General features: G+C 33.1%; 1 protein-coding gene across 2 annotated transcripts in view; it reads right to left on the minus strand.

The window, feature by feature from the left end:
• Positions 1 to 18670, minus strand: part of KIAA2026 (KIAA2026 ortholog) — a 132214-nt gene that overhangs the window by 39237 nt on the left and 74307 nt on the right. Inside the window, exon 5 of one of the 2 annotated variants that reach the window (XM_049634398.1) lies at positions 3235 to 3324. The exons of the other annotated variant lie outside the window; for it this stretch is intronic. Coding sequence (XP_049490355.1) covers positions 3235 to 3324 — 90 coding nt within the window. The remainder of the gene's footprint in view (positions 1 to 3234; positions 3325 to 18670) is intronic. 2 annotated transcript variants of the gene reach the window in all.

Raw genomic sequence — 18670 nt, forward strand, 5'->3', positions numbered from 1 at the left:
AAACTGTCAAACTATATACTTCTATTTATCTCAACCAGATGTCTCACTTTAAACAAATCTCGGGTAAATAATTAGGTATAACACTGCAGGATCTAAAGGATGTTGAAAGTTGCTTCCAAAATTGAAGTAATGGTATCAAGTGTGCTCAGACAAACTCAAGAAAATGAAAGCATTTTTTCTCCTTACATTATTAACTATAAATAGAATTAGCTGTCTTACAAGAATGAGTAAACGATCCAGATTTTTAAAAGATTATAAACTATCTGAAGAGGCTCTGCAGAGAAGAAATCCTCTAAAGAAGTGAGGTGTTTGTATGAATCCATATTAAATCCTCTATCACATAAATATTTCTGTTTTTAAAAATGGCTTATGACAAATAAATGTCTATATGGAATAAATCCTCTTTGTTACTGGAGCATTATAGATATAAAAGCTGATGAGTAACAGAATTGTTTTGACTCTAAATACTATTTTAGTTTTGACAGTGATATCTTATGAAGATCAAAATTAATACTCTATTTGTCTGGCAATAGTGAAGGAAGTCCACAGGCAAGGAATCAGTGAAAATGGCTACCACCATCACCAAGTTCATGCATTTCTCATTATTAAGAAAGTCTCTCAGGTCCTTACTACAAGTCCAATTCTTATAAATATTGTTACTTCCTTTGTAATTCACAGTATATTAGCTAAGGCAAGTACATGGACAAACACAAGAAACAACAGGTTGACCAAGAAAAGATAACAAAAGCAAAAATACAAACACACACCTTCAAAATATATAACATAAAGGTCTTTTGGTAAATGTTTAGAGTTATTGATATCAATACACTTTTAGGGTATCAGTATAATTATGGATATTCATTATGATCCTTGAATCATCAAAAAGTGTTAAAATTTTGTTGAATATAGTACAAGGAGGCAGGGAAGTTTCTCATTAAATGATTAAAATAAGAAATTAAAAAGAAAGGAAGGAAGGAATTTAGTCCTAAAGTTCAGGTTTCAGTTACCTAGAAAATTCAGTTCAGTGAAACATCTTATTCCAAAATGATGCCAAATAAATTGATATTTAATATTAACATAAACATTCAATAAGGTTAGTTCCTATAACTAACATCTACCATACTCAATAATAGCTTGTATAGAAAAATAAGGAATGACAGATAATAATATGTAAACTTTTATGGTCTATTGTTACCTTTATGCTGTGTGGCCATTTCACATGAAAACAACCTTTTAGGCAGTTTAAAGGGAAATAGCTCTTATGTTAGTAATCTCAGTAAGATTATCCCTACTAAGTACAGTCCCAAAAATTTCTATTTCTTGAAGAGCAGAAAACATATTTTAAAACTAATATGCAAATATTATGAGTCATAAACAAGTTAAAAATTTAGAGTCACAAAATTTAAAAATTAAACCCTGTATGTAACCTAAAACTATCTGATAAACCTGCCTCTACAGACTACAATGTCAAATATTTGTAATCTATACTTTCTTTTACCCTTCTACTTGTTCCTGTAAAGGAAGGCAATATGCATATACCTCCTACCACTAATGGAAGTGAGGTGGATGGCTTTACAGAAAACTCTAGGATACTTGCAGAAGTCTTTTTCTCTTACAATGCATGCTGTAAGTAAGTACATAAATCAGTTATGCATAAAACTATTTATTGAAAACAACACCCTAATTTATAATATGGGAACAAATTAAGAGGCATACATTATGTTTAACCATAGCATAAAAAACAATTAGCAAATTTACTTAACAGAATTCTATTTAGACTCATGAAGAACAGACAACTCACTAAAAATTAACAGCTTCTACAAAAACTATAGATAACACCCTGATTAAAAGACTATTCCTCCTATTAAAGAACAGAATTAGTCCTTTATGATCATACAACATCAGATATATTAAAAATAACTTTGCTGAGAAAATATTTTAATACAAATGTTGTTTGAAAAAACACCTGGTGTTTCACATCAACTACCCATATACCAAAGTGTGTATGTGTAAACACACACACACACACACACACACACACACACACACACACACACGAACACATAAGAATCTAATAAGGGTCTAAACCATTTTTAATAGAAATATTTCTAAAAATAACAGTTTTCCACATTCTCAGATTGTATACTGAACATAATGTTTTTTTGTTAATTAATAGCTATCACTATGAACATTATCCTATCTCTTAGATTATATCGATATTCTCAGAGGTATCACTTGAAACTTCTGAATGCTTATGGCTGTTTTATGCCTCTGTTAAATAACCTCAGAAGGTTGTCCTTTAATGGCATTTAAGTCTCCTCCCTTCAGAGTGCTACCAATATGTTTCTCCTAAACAGCATATAAAATGACTACTACAAATCTGCTGATATGAAGCTTTGCTGTATGTATCACTATCCTTATTTTATACATAATTCTAGATTAACAGGTTCTGAGCAAACACCTAAAAGTGGCTTCATGGCATTCCTAAGCCATAAAAAAAAGGTATTTTTAAAATAATGATTGATTTTCTCCAGTGCTTAAAGCCTTCACATTTACTGGTGTATAACTGTGTTTCAAATATGTAATATCACTGAACTATTAATGCCAGTTAAGCAAGTATCACTGATTTAATAAATAACATAAATGAGTATTTTACCAAGTGTTGAGTGAATATTCTTTTCTTTATATTCTCTCAAGAATTATAAAAAATGAAGGTAAAATTGTGAATTTAGAATATATAAAGTTTAAAAAAGACTTTAACTGATAAAGGTGTTTTAAAAGACATACTGGTAAGTATGCTTCAAAAACATCTGGGGCAGGATTAAACAATTTATATATTATTTATGTCACAGTTAATTAAAATTTTTATGTTAATAAGCAATAAACTTCCATTAAAAGCATATAATTATTAATTAAGAATATCTGCAAGGCAAGCGTTACCCTAAAAACTACCAGTCAGCAAACAACCAACCAGTATATTGGGAAATATTCTAAAACTATACCTGATATAAACCAGGCAAACAAAATTTAATTTACTTGCCCTGGTACCATTTTTCTCTATGAAAAATGAAAACTAGACCACACAGAAGAAATAAAAGGAACAATGTTTCTATTTTTCATTGCAAATTTTTATGTAACCCAGAAAAACAAGATTAAAAAAGAAAGCTTTAGAAAAAAGCAGGAATAAATTTTAATGCTAAAAATAATAGATAGAACTTTTGGATCAACACCTACCGATTTTTTTCTACTGTTTTCCAGATCTTTGAGTTCATTCTCGATTTTTGTGATTAATTCCCTGAGTTCATCAAGATTAGTGCAAATAAGCTAAAATAAAACACAAAAACACAGCTTGATAACACATAATATAAAACACCCAAAATGTGGTAACAGAAGTTGATTTAACATACACTAAATTCACAATTATTTGTATTTGTAATAGTAAAAAGCAAAAAAAATCCCACAGTTTATATTTTAAAATATATCACTTGTTATAATGTATGAACTTCAGGCATAGCATAAAAATAACTGAAATTTCAACCCTGGTGGTTTCATACCACACCCCTCTGTTCTCAGCTTGCTTTATAATCCAGGTACTTTCTTAACGTTATCAACTTTCAGCCCAGAATGACAAAGATCTGGAAACTCACCCTATAATTCACAAATTACTGAATCACCTTTAAGAAATGCTTTATCAGGCAGTATCCTAGTTGATGAATAAATGCATCCCTGGAGAAATGTCATTATACCTTTGCTTTAGTTTGCTAACTATATGATCAAACTAATTGTATTATGGTTGGGACTGCCAAGAAAGAAGGATTTCCACTATATGTAATACATATATTCAAAGAAGTAAATGACATTAAGTACACATTCTTAATATGATCTTGTAGTCTTTAATAAAATCATCTCTATAGACAGCATCTATTTCTTTTCATAATTATATGGAAATATAATTTTACTTCACCTTGGTAATGTTGACAAATGGCCAAAATAATTGGTTTTTAGTTATGAATAATCAAACTAGTTTGGCTTAACTACTAAAAGCTTTAAACAGTGAAGTGTCTGGGACACCTGGGCGGCTCAGTAGGTTAAGTGTCCGACTTCAGCTTAGGTCATGAATTCAAGCCCCGCATTAGGCTCTGTTCTGACAGCTCAGAGCCTGGAGCCTGCTTGGATTCTGTGTCTCCCTCTCTCTGCTCCTCCCCCGCCTGCATTTTGCGCCTCTCTCTCTCAAAAATAAATAAACATTAAAAAATAAGTAAAAAACAGTGAAGTGTCAGCAAAAATATTAGTAACTACATTTTAGTTCTTGTAAAATTATACTGAGTTTTTCCCAATATATTTAACTTTTCCCTAAAATAATTTAAGCCCATATTTAAAAAAATCTATTATAAAAAAGAAATGTTTCTAAAACAACTGCAACTACATAAAGAGGAAAAGTTTTAGGTTAATGAAAGTCTTGTAATGTTTATACTGCATGATAATTTTTTAAAAAATACTACACTTATAAAGCTATTAATTCACCAGAAGTTTTTATCAGCCCAAATTTGCTACATTCATTAGTTTCTGTGTAAGGATACTGTTTTCCTAAAAGGCATATTTTTTGTAAAAAAAAAAAAAAACAACCCAAAAAACAACAACAACAAAAGAAAAGTGGGTTACAACAAGATTATTCCTAGTGATAACTGTGTGACAAAAATGGGAAAGTAGGACCCCTTTAAACTTCATTATTAGGTTAAGCCATATGAAATCACTGATATGCCCTTGATCTACCTAAATGGCAATATAGTTAAATCTAACAGACTAAGAAAAAATCACACATATTATAAATTATAATTAGTATTAACAATTATTATTAGAAATGCCTACATACTTTCAAACACAGAACTGACGATGAAGAGAAAATATGCATTTAAGTAACTCAAATAATTTCAAGGGTATAAAACACAATGATGTAGTAGGACAGTGCTGCTAATATTTTATTATAAACTACACATTCCCATTTGCCAAATCTAGAGTCCTGGAAGAAATGCTAATAGGCAGTGGACTGGACAACTATGTGAGTGCCTCTAAAATTTGATAATGTCTTCAACTTCTATTCCATTTATAAAGCTTCATTGTTGGTCCTACACCAGGTTTTTAGTAACTACTCACTCAGTGGTAACTAAACTTCCCATTGTAAAATATGCTATTCTGACTAACATGTCAAATTTGCCCCAGAGCTTACAGATGGGTTACATGCCTTTTCACTGAACTTTGTGCGGTGGTTAATATCACAGCACAGATTTCTCATTTGCACACATGGCAAAGCACAGAGGAATTTTCACCTGCATCTTAGGTGTCTCATTATACAAGGAATAAGGGTACATTTTGCATGTATAGTTTGTAGAAACTTACAGTAACAATGAAAACATGCACCCCGACAACCAGACACACTCTAAGAAACTTAAAATCTTTCAGTTCATAGGAATCAACAAATACTTAATATTCCATTTAAAGGAACACAGTTTTGAAGTCAAACTATGAATATTATGAATATATTAAAATAGTACTTCGAAGTGGCTTACCAGCTTAGTAAGTTGTATACAAAAATCAATGCTTCTCAGACTTTAATGTGCATAAGAATCACCTGGGAATCTTGTTAAAATGAAGTTTTTGATTTAATGGGTCTGAGATGGGACCTGAGATTCTGCATTTCTAACAAGTTTCCAGGTATGGGCTACATACAGATCATACTTTTGAGCAGTAAGGTTCTAAATGATTAAGAATTCCAAATCTTCATGGCTTCTGAAACATTCTGGTACTACAGAGTTCATAATGAACAACTAGCTTAACCAAACTCCCCTTACCCCCAAGTCCCCTGTAACCCTCTAATAGATAAACGTATTTATTATCTTCTTGCCAAACCCCCCAAACAAGACTAAATGCACATCCAAATATAAGGCTCAAACATCAAATTCCCATATAATACACTAGGATACATAGTCCTGAGCTCTTTCTTCTTGAACAGTTAATTTTCACTAAACAAGTACCATAAAAATCAACTGATAAACTCAAATCCAAATCAACATAAACCTGTTAGTATAGCTTATTGAGTAAAGCAAGACACTGAAAATGCCTAGATGAGTCGTCAGACTCCATAAACACAAAGGTTTGGTCCTAGCCTTTCCACTAGTTGTTGAAAAGATTACACATGCAAGTCTTAGCACCCCGGTGAAAATGCCCTCTAAATCACCAGTGATCAAAAGGAGCAGGTATCAAACAAACTAAAATGTGGCTCATAATACCTTCTTTAACCACAACCCCACAGGATACAGCAGTGATAAAAATTAAGCCATGAACGAAAGTTAGACTAAGCTATATTAAACAGGGTTGGTAAATTTTGTGCCAGCCATGGTGGTCATATGATTAACCCAAATTAATAGACTTAGGGTGTAAAGTGTGTTAAAGAGAACCCTGCACTAAAGTTAAATCTTAACTAGGCTGTAAAAAGCTACAATTAATATAAAAATAAGTCACAAAAATGACTTTAATTCCTCCTGTTACACTATAGGTAAGGCCCAAACTGGGATTAGATACCCCACTATGGGTGCTTTATATCCCTCTAGAGGAGCCTGTTCTGTAATCAATAAACCCCAATATACCTCAGTACCCCTTGCCAATTCAGTCTATATATTGCCATCTTCAGCAAACCCTACAAAAAAAGAAAAGTAATAACAACTATCATATATCAAAAAGTTAGGTCAAGGTGTAACTCATGAGGTAGGAAGAAATGGGCTACATTTTCTACGTAAAAACACAATTCCCTATGAAAATTCTTATGAAACTGAGAACTAAAGGAGGATTTAGTAGTAAATTAAGAATAGAGAGCTTAATTGAATTGGGCCATGAAGAAAGCACACACTACCCGTCACTCTCAAGTGACATAAACCTAAAGACAACTTATTCAAATAACAAAAACACAAGAGGAGATAAGTCATACCAAGGTAAGCATACTGGAAAGTATGCACGGATAAACCAAGATGTAGCTTAAAGCATCTGGCTTACACCCAGAAGATTTCACATCAAATGATTATCTTGAACCAAAGCTAGCCAAAACAACCAAAAACTCAACTAACATGAAACAACCAAAACATTTAATAAATTCTTACAAGTATAGGATAGAGAAATTTAAATTGGTGCTATAAAGAAAGTACTGTAAGGGAACAATGAAAGAAAAATTAAAAATACTAAACAGCAAACATTACCCCTTTGTACATTTTGCTTAATTAACTAGAATAACCTAACAAAGTGAAGTTAAGCTAGTCCTCCCCAAACCAGACAAGCTACCTATAAACAACCTGTGTAGAATAAACTCATCTATGTTGCAAAATAAATGAGAAGATTTGTAGGTAGAGGTGAAAAGTCTAAGGAGCCTGGTGATAGCTGGTACCCAGAAGAGAATCTTAGTTCAACTTTAAACTTCCCTAAAAACCTAAAAATTCTAATATAAATTTAAAATGTATCTAAAAAGTTACAGCTTTTTAGAAAAAAATACAACCTTGTTTAGAGAATAAGTATAAACACAACCATAATTGGCCTAAAGGCAGCCATCAATTAAGAAAGCGTTAAAATCATCTTAATACCAAAATATGCAACCAACTCCTAATTTAACACTGGGTTAATCTATTTAACAATAGAAGCAACAATGCTAATACGTGTCCTTGCATAAACTTATATCAGAGCAGATAACACAGTTAACAATAAGATAAAATAATCCAGCTATAAACTAATTATCAAACTAATTGTTGACCCAACACAGGCACACAACTAAGGAAACATTAAAAGAAGTAAAAGGAACTCAAACACAAACCCCGCCTGTATACCAAAAACATCACCTCTAGCATTTCTAGTATTAGAGGTACAGCCTGCCCAGTGAAGTTTGTTAAACGGCCGCAGTATCCTGATATAAATGGCTGTGGTATCCTGATCATGCAAAGGTAGCATAATCATTTGTTCTCTAAATAGGGACTTGTATGAATGGTCACATGAGGGTTTTGCTGTCTCTTACTTCCAATCCATGAAACTGACCTTCCTGTGAAGAGGCGGGAATATAATAATAAGATGAAAAACCCTAGGGAGCTTTAATTAACCAGTCCAAAGAAATCAACTCAATTCAACCAACAGGGACAATACATGGACTGACAATTTAAGTTGGGGTGACCTCGGAGAATAAACAAGCTCTGAGGGTCTGAAATCTAGACCAAATAGTCAAAAGTATTACATCACTTATTGATCCCAAAACTTGATCAGTGGAACAAGTTACCCTAGGAATAACAGCACAATACTATTTTAGAGTTCATATTGACAATAGGGTTTACAACCTCGATGTTAGATCAGGACATTCCGATGGTGCAGCAGCTATCAAAGGTTCGTTTGTTCAACAATTAAAGTCCTACGTGATCTGAGTTCAAATTGGAGCAATGCAGGTTGGTTTCTATCTATTAAACAATTTCTCCCAGTACGAAAGGACAAGAGAAATGAGGCCTACTTCACATAAAGTGCCTTAAACTCATTAGATGATATAATCTCAATCCAGACTTTGTTAACTTCCACTGCCCAAGAATCCGGGTTTGTTAGGGTGGCAGAGCTGGTAATTGCATAAAACTTAAACCTTTATAATCAGAGGTTCAATTCCTCTCCCTAACATGTTTGTAATTAACATCTTTTCACTGAACGTCCCAATCCTCCTTGCAGTAGCTTTCCTAACACAAGTAGAATGTAAAGTATTAGGATATATACAACTTCACAAAGGACCAAACATCTTAGGAACATACAGGCTACTGCAACCTACTGCAGATGCGGTGAAACTTTTTAATAAGAGCCCCTGCAACCCCTCACATCTTCCATATCTACATTTATTATAGCACCCATTTTAGCCCTCTCACTCGCCCTAACCATCTGAATCCCCCTGCCAATACCATATCCACTCATCAACATAAACTTAGGAGTATTATTTATACTAGCTATGTCAAGTCTCGCCATTTACTCAATCCTATGATTACGCCTTAATCAGAGCCCTGTGGGCCATAGCTCAAACAATTTCATACGAAGTTACATTAGCAATAATCCTACTATCAGTACTGCTAATAAATGGATCCTTTACACTATCAATGCTAATCATCACTCCCTTTATGACCTTTAGCCATGATCTGATTCATCTCAACCCTAGCAGAAACTAATCGGGTTCCCTGTGACTTAACAGAAGGAGAATAAGAACTTGTATCTGGGTTTAACATTGTGTATGTAACAGGTCCCTTCGCCCTATTTTTCCTAGCAGAATACACCAACATCATCATAATGAACATCCTCAATCTTATTTTTCGGAGCATTCCACAGCCCATATTTACCAGAATTATACAGAGTCAACTTTACTGTTTGAACTCTATTCCTGACAATTACCTTTTTATGAATTCGAGCATCCTATCCATGAGTCCAATATGACCAACTAATACATTTATTAGGAAAAGAACTTCCTACCCCTCACACTGACCCTATGTATATGACATGCATCACTACCTATTATTATAGCAAGCATTCCACCCCAAACATAAGAAATATGTCTGATAAAAGAGTTACTTTGATAGAGTAAGTAATAGAGGTTTGAATCCCCTTATTTCTAGAATTATAGGAATCGAACCTAGTCTTAAGAATTCAAAACTCTTCATGCTACATTATACCATATTCTATAGTAAGGTCAGCTATACCTTACAGCCTGGGGTATCAGGCCCATACCCCAAAAATGTTGATTTATACCCTTCCTGTACTAATAAAACCCCCTATTCTTATTATTACAACAGTCATCTCAGGAACTATAGTTTTAATAATAAACTCTCAGTGATTAATAATCTGAATCGGCTTCAAAATAACTATGCTAGCTACCATCCCTATCCTTACAAAAAAAATTCAGAGGCACCTGCGCGACTCAGTCGGCTAAGTGTCTGACTTCAGTTCAGGTCATGATCTCACAGTTCGTGGGTTCAAGCCCCGCATCAGGCTCTGTGCTGGCAGCATGGAGCCTGGAGCCCGCTTCCAGTTCTATATCTCCCTCTCTTGCTGCTCCTCCCCTGCTCATGCTCTGTCTCTCTCTCTCTCTCAAAAATAAACATTAAAATAAATTAAAAAAAAATTCAACTCACAAGCCAAAGAAGCATCTACAAAATACTTTTTAACACAAGCAACCACATCCATACCCTTAACAATAGGAATTATCATCAACCTACTATACTCCGGGCAATAACATAAAAAACCCTCAATCCTATAGCATTGACTATAATAACTGTTGCCTTAACAATAAAACGGGGGTTAACCCCATTTCACTTTTGAGTACCTAAAGTTGCACAGGGAATCTATCTTCAGGCCTAATTCTGCTAACATGACAAAAAATTGCACCACTATCCATCCTGTATCAAATCTCACTTGCCATCAATCCCAATCTACTTCTAACAATAGCCATCACATCCATCCTAATTGGAGGCCGAAAAGGACTTAAACATAACTATGAAAAATCCTAGTATATTCCTCAATTGCCCATATAGGATGAATAACAGTCATTATACTATACAGGCCCACAATAATTTTAAACCTAGTAATTTATATCATAATAACACTCACTACCTTCATACTATTTATACATAGCTCAGGCATAACAACATTATCACTATCCCATACATGAAACAAAGCACCCCTAATCACCTCACTCATCCTAGTGTTAATACTATGACTAGGAGGCCTTCTACCACTCCTAGGGTTTATCCCAAAGTGAAAAACCATTCTAGAAATTAAAAACATGAAATTATTATATCTACACTATTAGCCATCACAGCACTCCTCAACCTATATTGTTATATACGACTAACATATGTCACAGTACTGTTTCCCTCAACAAATAACATAAAAATAAAATGACAATTTGAAAGCACAAAAAGATAAACTTCCTGCGCCCACTTATTGTAATCTTGACTATGCTACTCCCACTTATACCAATAATATCTATTCTGGACTAGGAGTTTAGGTTAAAATAGACCAAGGGTGTTCAAAGCCATAAGTAAATTACATCAATTTAACTGCTGCATATTTAACCTTAAGGACTGCAAGAATGTATCTTACATTAATTGACTGCAAATCAAACACTTAATTAGCTAAGCCCTTGACAGACTGGTGGGCTTCCATCCCATGAAATTTTAGTCAACAGCTAACTAATCAACTGGCTTCAATCTTCTCCTGCTATCTAGGGAAAAAAAGGCAGGAGAAGCTCTGGTAGATTTGAAACTGCTTCTTTTTTTTTTTTTTTTTTTTGAATAATAATAGTGAGCATTTATTGAGCATGTAGTATATGTCAGGCAATATCCTGAGTGGTTTTTTTGTTTGTATTTATTTATTTATTTATTTATTTATTTAATATATGAAATTTATTGTCAGATTGGTTTCCATACAACACCCAGTGCTCATCCCAAAAGATGCCGTCTTCAATACCCATCACCCACCCTCCTCTCCCTCCCACCCCCCATCAGCCCTCAGTTTGTTCTCAGTTTTTAAGAGTCTCTTATGCTTTGGCTTTCTCCCACTCTAACCTCTCTCTCTTTTTTTTTTGAAACTGCTTCTTTGAATTTGCAATTCAACATGCTATTTCACCACAGAGCCTGGCAAAAAGAGGACTTAAACCTCTGTTCTTAGATTTAAAGTCTAATGCCTTCCTCAGGCATTTTACCTATGTCCATAAACCCCTGATTGTTTTCCACTAATCACAAAGATACTGGCACTCTTTACCTTTTATTCGGTGCTTAAGCACTCTTTACCTTTTATTCAGCATAGTAGGGACTGCCCTTAGCCGCCTAATTAGAGCTGAACTTGGACAACCTGGCACCTTACTAGGAGATGATCAAATTTATAATGTAATCGTCACAGCCCATGTAAATGTAATAATCTTTTTTATGGTCATGCCTATTATAATTGGGGGTTTGGGGAACTGATTAATACCTCTGGTAATCGGAGCACCAGAAACAGCATTCCCTCAAATAAATAATATGAGCTGTTGACTACTTCCCCCATCCTTCCTACTACTACTTGCATCCTCAACAGAAGCTGGTGCAAGGAACGGTTTATCCCCCTCTGGCCAGTAAGCCCACATAGGAGTGTCCTTGAATATGAAGATCAAAAAGACTAATTTCCAAATAGCGGATGAAATACTGAATTAAATGCACAATGGTAAGATAAATGTTCCTTAAATGACAGGACTCTTCAACATAAATTTGTTGAATTTGAGCGTGAAAATAATTTTAGCAATATTTACTTTGAAGTTATCTTAAAATGAATTAATAGCTACATAACAATTTACAGTCTCTTTCTATACTAACTCTCTACAAATAGATATATACCTAATGCAGATACCCAAAATATATAGTCAAGTTAAGCTCTGAGAAAATTCATATATAGGAACATACATAATTTTGTTACTAATACTGAAAGAAAAAATACTCTGATTAATGCCAACTCTGCCTTATATACCCTCTATTCCTTCTCTTTTTATATAATATGGCATATGTGTGGCCTTTAAACTCAACTTCAAATGGTGTTTTTAAAACAGAATCAATCCAATAAATAAAGTTCACCTATTAAGGAGAACAGATGCATTTTTTGAACAAAGCAAAACATCTTATCAAAGCCTCCATTACCTTGAATTAGAAAATGTTATTTGAGGCTCAGGGCTTCCAGGGATGAAAAACAAAAGCTCCATAGCAGCTCAGATTACAGTTGGGTCACACTGCCAATACTCATGAGACAAAATTTTCAGTCATACTGCAGAAGTTACAAAAAAGTTTGATACCCCAAGGAAAACCTCTTGAAAGCTGTCACACTCTCCCTCAAGATAACTTTTCACTTAAGGCCAATCCATGAGAGCCACAAAATCATAAATCTTAGAACAGAAAGGACTAAAAACATGTAATTTTTAGACTAAAAAAGTGTATCTCCAGTTCACATACAAACTAATTAAAACTAACAGAGGTAGGGGCGCCTGGGTGGCTTGGTCGGTTAGGCGTCCGACTTCGGCTCAGGTCATGATCTCATGGTCCGTGGGTTCGAGCCCCGTGTCGGGCTCTGTGCTGACAGCTCAGAGCCTGGAGCCTGTTTCGGATTCTGTGTCTCCCTCTCTCTCTGCCCCTCCCCTGTTCATACTCTGTCTCTCTCTGTCTCAAAAATAAACGTTAAATTTAAAAAAAAAAAAAAAAACTAACAGAGGTAACCTAAGATGACACACTGGTAGAAGAGACCATAGAACGTAGGACTCATCCACTTCCTACTATATTATATTATATTCTTTAAGGGATCTTTCCAAACAAAACAAAATAAAAAATCTAATAACCATTGAATATGTATTATAGTTTTAGGTTTAATTTATCCCTAAGCTTTGATTTCTATTAAATGTTAAATATTAAAAGGTCTCCTCTTCAACTCAGAAAGTAGGAATGTGTATATACAGCGGGGGAGGGGAGGTCCAGTAGAGATCAAAAGAATTCTGATATGATCATATATCAGAAAAACTTAACATAATAAATCATTCCTTACTTTATCATTACTTCAAGCTAGAAATTATGCCTTTGGGCATAAACTCAATAGGTATGAGAGGTATTTTCTTTATTTGTTCCAAAAAGAGCATAAGGCAGCATACAAAACTAAAGCAATATAATAAGTCACATTAAACAGCAAAGGGAAAACAATGAAGGAATCAAAATGAGTAGGCCCAAACTGGATCTCTCATTCACTACCATTCTAATAAAACAAACCTACACTTCATTCTAAAAATTGTAAGCAAAACACTAAATTCATGGTATAAATTCAAATTTCATATTGTATTTAAACTAAAATTATAATGTGGTGACTGGGTGGCTTAGTTGGTTAAGCATCAGCACAGAGCCTGCTTCGGATCCTCTGTCCCCCCTTCTTTGCCTCTCTCTCTCTCTCTCTCTCTAAAATAAATAAACTTTTAAAAATAAATAAGCTAAAATTATGTTAACATCTTAAAATATGAGGACAGAAAATTTCTTCTCATTTCTTATGATCACCATACTATCAAGAATGATTGCTTCAAAACCTGCAAATAGGATATCATATGTGATGTGAAAAATAAGTCTGATTAACAAAGTATTTGTATTAATGAGATATGTTTCTCTCAATGCACAATATTTAAAAGTTGAAAGAATTTTAAGAGGAAAGTAAAACCCATACTTTTAAAAGTGAAAAAGCTGAAGTTAAAAATATTTAAGAGGTAGCAATTTAAAATAATATAATCAAAATAAAATAATATAATCAAAATAATCCTTAACACAGTGAAGCAGGTGAACTCTAATTTTGGTCTCAATTTGTTATACTGAGGGTCTCAATTTGTTACTTTATTTCATATCCTTTAGTTTCTCCATTGGTTAAATATAGTATGGTTAACATACCTGTGAAAATTATAGTTTTTTATATTTTAAAAAGTTTTAAACTTTTTCACAGGTATGTTAAGGATCTGAGTTTATGCTTATGTTTAAAAATACTACCACTATGTAAGTCCTAGTCAGCAGCTGGATTCTGGATTTCCTCTATAAACCAGCCTTTAGAATAAACCACACATATATAAACAGGATCAAGTATAAGTTACATGAAAGATTTTGGTTACCAATGAAAAGCAAAGACATGGCAACTAAAGCTCTTACATTATTTTAAAATTTTACTGAGACTTGACACACTGTTTTAAAAATACTTCCTATGACTCTGTTATAACTGTGTTCAAAAAGAGAATTCACATACTAGATTTCTCTCTCAAATAAACAAATTAAAAGGCTTTGGCAAATATTAATTTTATTAAGAAAATTGATATTTACTTTTCAGTCTAACAGTCTTATATTACAAAACTGACAAAATAAAATTTTAGTCAATTTAATAAAGTCATAAGCAATTGTTCAATATGATTTAAAAGTTTAAATCACCAACATGCTAAATACTAAAAATAAAAATATTTCCTAATTTTTTTGCACCTATTGCTAAATTAAAAAACCCCAAAATTTCCCAATAAGCCAACTATATAATCACCATAACCCTATAGTGGGTAAGCATAAAATTTTCCCCTGATTAAATCTAATGATGCAAATATTACTTGGTTTTTCACTTTTCAAATTCTTGTAGGCTTAATCATAACATTTCATGATTTATAAAATATGACCAAATCTGAGATTTACTGCAAAGTCTTTATGTGGTAAAAGTCAGTAATAGATGCTTTTAAGCCAATTCTTAATTGATTTTCCTACTCATAACATTGTACTTATGTCTAAAGAATCTGGCATGCTTATTTGAAAAAATAAATAAGAAAGAATACATAAAACAGTTAACTCTCTCATTTAATTGTCACAAGAACCCTATAAGTAGGTACTATTGTTACCCCATTATACAGATGAGGAATTGAAAGCACAAAGAGGTTAAGGTTACAGAGTTAGTGGTAAAGCTGGCATTAGAACCTATATAGCCTGGTTCCAGAATCCATGCTTAACCACTATGCACATTACTGGTACCCATCTAGATCCACTGAATCAAGGATGAAATCTTGGTGCATAAAACCCAGGAATTTTCATTTTTAATAAAGGTATCACATTATTTTTATACTATCTAAAGTATGAGAACCACTGACATAACCCTTAGGAACAAGTGGCACAGATGTGGTTAGTCTCTTTATAATACACACACAAAAATAAACCCAATCCACTATTTGAATATCTATAGTGTATACCTTAAATAAAGGTAGGATAATTCTTTTCTTAAACTGAGATATAGATACTAGGTGTAAATATAAGTAAACATGAAGCAAACAGGCAATGTTAATTTCCAGATTTAAAAAAGTCAACAAAAACACCGTCGAATTAAAAAGTAGTTGAGGTCGGGGTGCCTGGGTGGCTCCAGTCGGTTAAGCATCTGACTCTTGGTTTCAGCTCAGGTCACGATCTCACTGTCTCGTAAGTTCAAGCCCCACAGCCACCTCTGCGCTAATGATGCAGACCCTACTTGGGATTCTCTGTCTCCCTCTCTCTCTGCCCTTCCCCCACTCACGCTGTCTCTGTCTCTCGAAATAAATAAATAAACTTAAAAAAAAAAAGTAGCTGAGGTCAAAACAGGATTTACTTTTTTAATTCATTAGGACTTATCAAGAAATAAACTTTACAATTTAATCCCTGGACACATTTTTCTCTTAGCATGTTTTATTGTCTATTTAAAGATGGACTAATCCTTATACAAATTAAGTCAGGTTTTGCAAAAGGGATCCAATCTCTATCTACTAACAGCTTCATTACTTTCAGTAATATTTTAGAATAAATGTGGTGAAGAAAATCTCCCAGCGAAACCATTTTAGAAAGTATTTTTATGTTTAATACTAGAAATGGGATATTTAAAGAACTTGGATAAAATGAATAATTTGCAGAATCTGAGGTGCTAAATGACATATTGCTAGAACTTCTGGGAAAGAAATAAATTCACTTCTTTATTATATAATAATCAGTTTCTTACATGTGGGGAACTTCAAAGAAAAAAAATTCTACATAAAGTTATTTTGAAAGGCAAAACTATAGGTTTTATCTGTAACAACAAAGTTTACTAGTGACTAATACTGTCTTATCTCCTCTTCTTTGCTTATTTGAAGCAAATGACCTTTTTCCTGGGAGACAGCTATCAATTTCATGGGATAATACCATGGTATTCATATTATAAACTAGGCATAAGAACCACTGCTTTCATAAGCCTATTGCCCATCCTAGCGCGCCCCCCCCCCCCCCCCCCCCCCGCCCCACACACACACTAGGACACCTTAAGAACCAGGAAGGGGGTTTATATATAACATAATAAAACATAACATAATTAATATAATATTTATTTTAAACAGCTCAATTTGGCAAAACATGTACTCTGACCTTAAGTTTCTGAGAGTGGTAAGCAAATGGTCAGTAACTGACAAAGCATCACTTAGTATTGTGCTTTTCAAGATTTTTTGCTCTACCCATGGTCAAAAATATATTTTACAGTGCAAGCAAGTACAATAAACACAAGACCAAAACCAAAGTTTCATGAAATGATATTACCCTTACTGTATTTGACACATTCATAATTTCTTTTCTATTTTAACTGTTAGTTTATAAAAGGAATGGTGGTCATATAATCTGCTAGATTAATTTCATGCCTCACTAATGAATACCATTTGCAATTTTAAAAATACTATGCTATCTATGTCACTTATTACATATAAAAGTCCATCCACTAAGATAGGAATGGAAACAAACATCAACAGCAGGTCAGATCTGTTCTGAGACTTATATTCCTAGGATGAATATTTTAAGGGATTGAGGGGAAAAAAAATCAGTGGGAAAAATAGCAAAGGCTGGTATGATATCAGTGGAAGAATGACAATATTATAGTACTGAATACCAGGTATAAACAATGGTTAGACAAGCCTCCAAGTAAAACAGTAAATATACGTTTTTCACTTAATATTCTGTAACCAAGGTTACTTTATACAAAAAGATTATGTAGAAATGTTTGAAATTCATTCTAAGAAAGTCATTAAAAATATCTATCCTAGGGGTGCCTAGGTGGTTCAGTTAGTTAAAATGTCCAACTCTTGATTTCTGCTCAGGTCATGATCTCACAGTTTCATGGGTTCAAGCCCTGCATCGGGCTCTGCTCTAATTGTGTGAAGACTGCTTGGAATTCTCTCTCCATCTCTCTCTCAAAAAAACTAAATAAACATTTAAAAAAATATATTCTATCCTAAAATACTAAAAGAAAATGCCTATTTTCTTTCACTGTTCATTTAAAATTGTATTTTTACCAATTAGTAACTTCCATAAAAACACTTCTAAAAATAAGATTTTTACTGAAAAATAAATGTGTTTACATTTTTGGATATATGTAACTATTAAACTCACATTACATATTACCAATATTTTCATAGTTATTGTTCTTTGTTTTCTTCTTGACTTGAGACTGACAGAAATTTATTTTAACACCATTTTTATTTTTTGGGAATTAAGTATTGTTAGAACTGGACTGGACATGGTAATACAAAGATATTTTAAAAGAAGAGTCATTTGAATGAAAAAACATCTTTTATTAGATTGAAAATAAAAGTATTATTTAGGGTGAAATTCTCTGCTGATTCTAGTACCAGCTACAAATGAAAAACTTCACGTAATAATCTGGCAGTAAATATAGTTATTTCTTTTTGCAGAAATGTGTAAAGACCATTCAATTAAATGTTACTTAATATTCTCTCTGAAGTTCATATATAGTTAAGAGTTAAAAGATTTGTTTTTAAGTTAATAAGTCTACTATTTCCACAGTGCCCAAATAAGTGAAAATAAATTACCTATTTACAAATTGTTTACAAATTATGATTTGTTCTTGGAAGACTCTCATGTACACATTTGCTATCATATATTAAACATTTATATTTATAATATATAGTATATATTCTATTAAACTACTTCTACAAAGTAGAATAACATAAGAAAAACCAGAGATTTTTGACTATCAAAGAGACAAAAATAGAGGTAAAAAATTTTCAAATACTAGATTGAATCTTAGCCATCCGTGCCTTGCACTTAAAGGG

This window comes from Panthera uncia, chromosome D4 (genome assembly GCF_023721935.1).
Source record: "Panthera uncia isolate 11264 chromosome D4, Puncia_PCG_1.0, whole genome shotgun sequence".
NCBI lineage: Eukaryota > Metazoa > Chordata > Mammalia > Carnivora > Felidae > Panthera > Panthera uncia.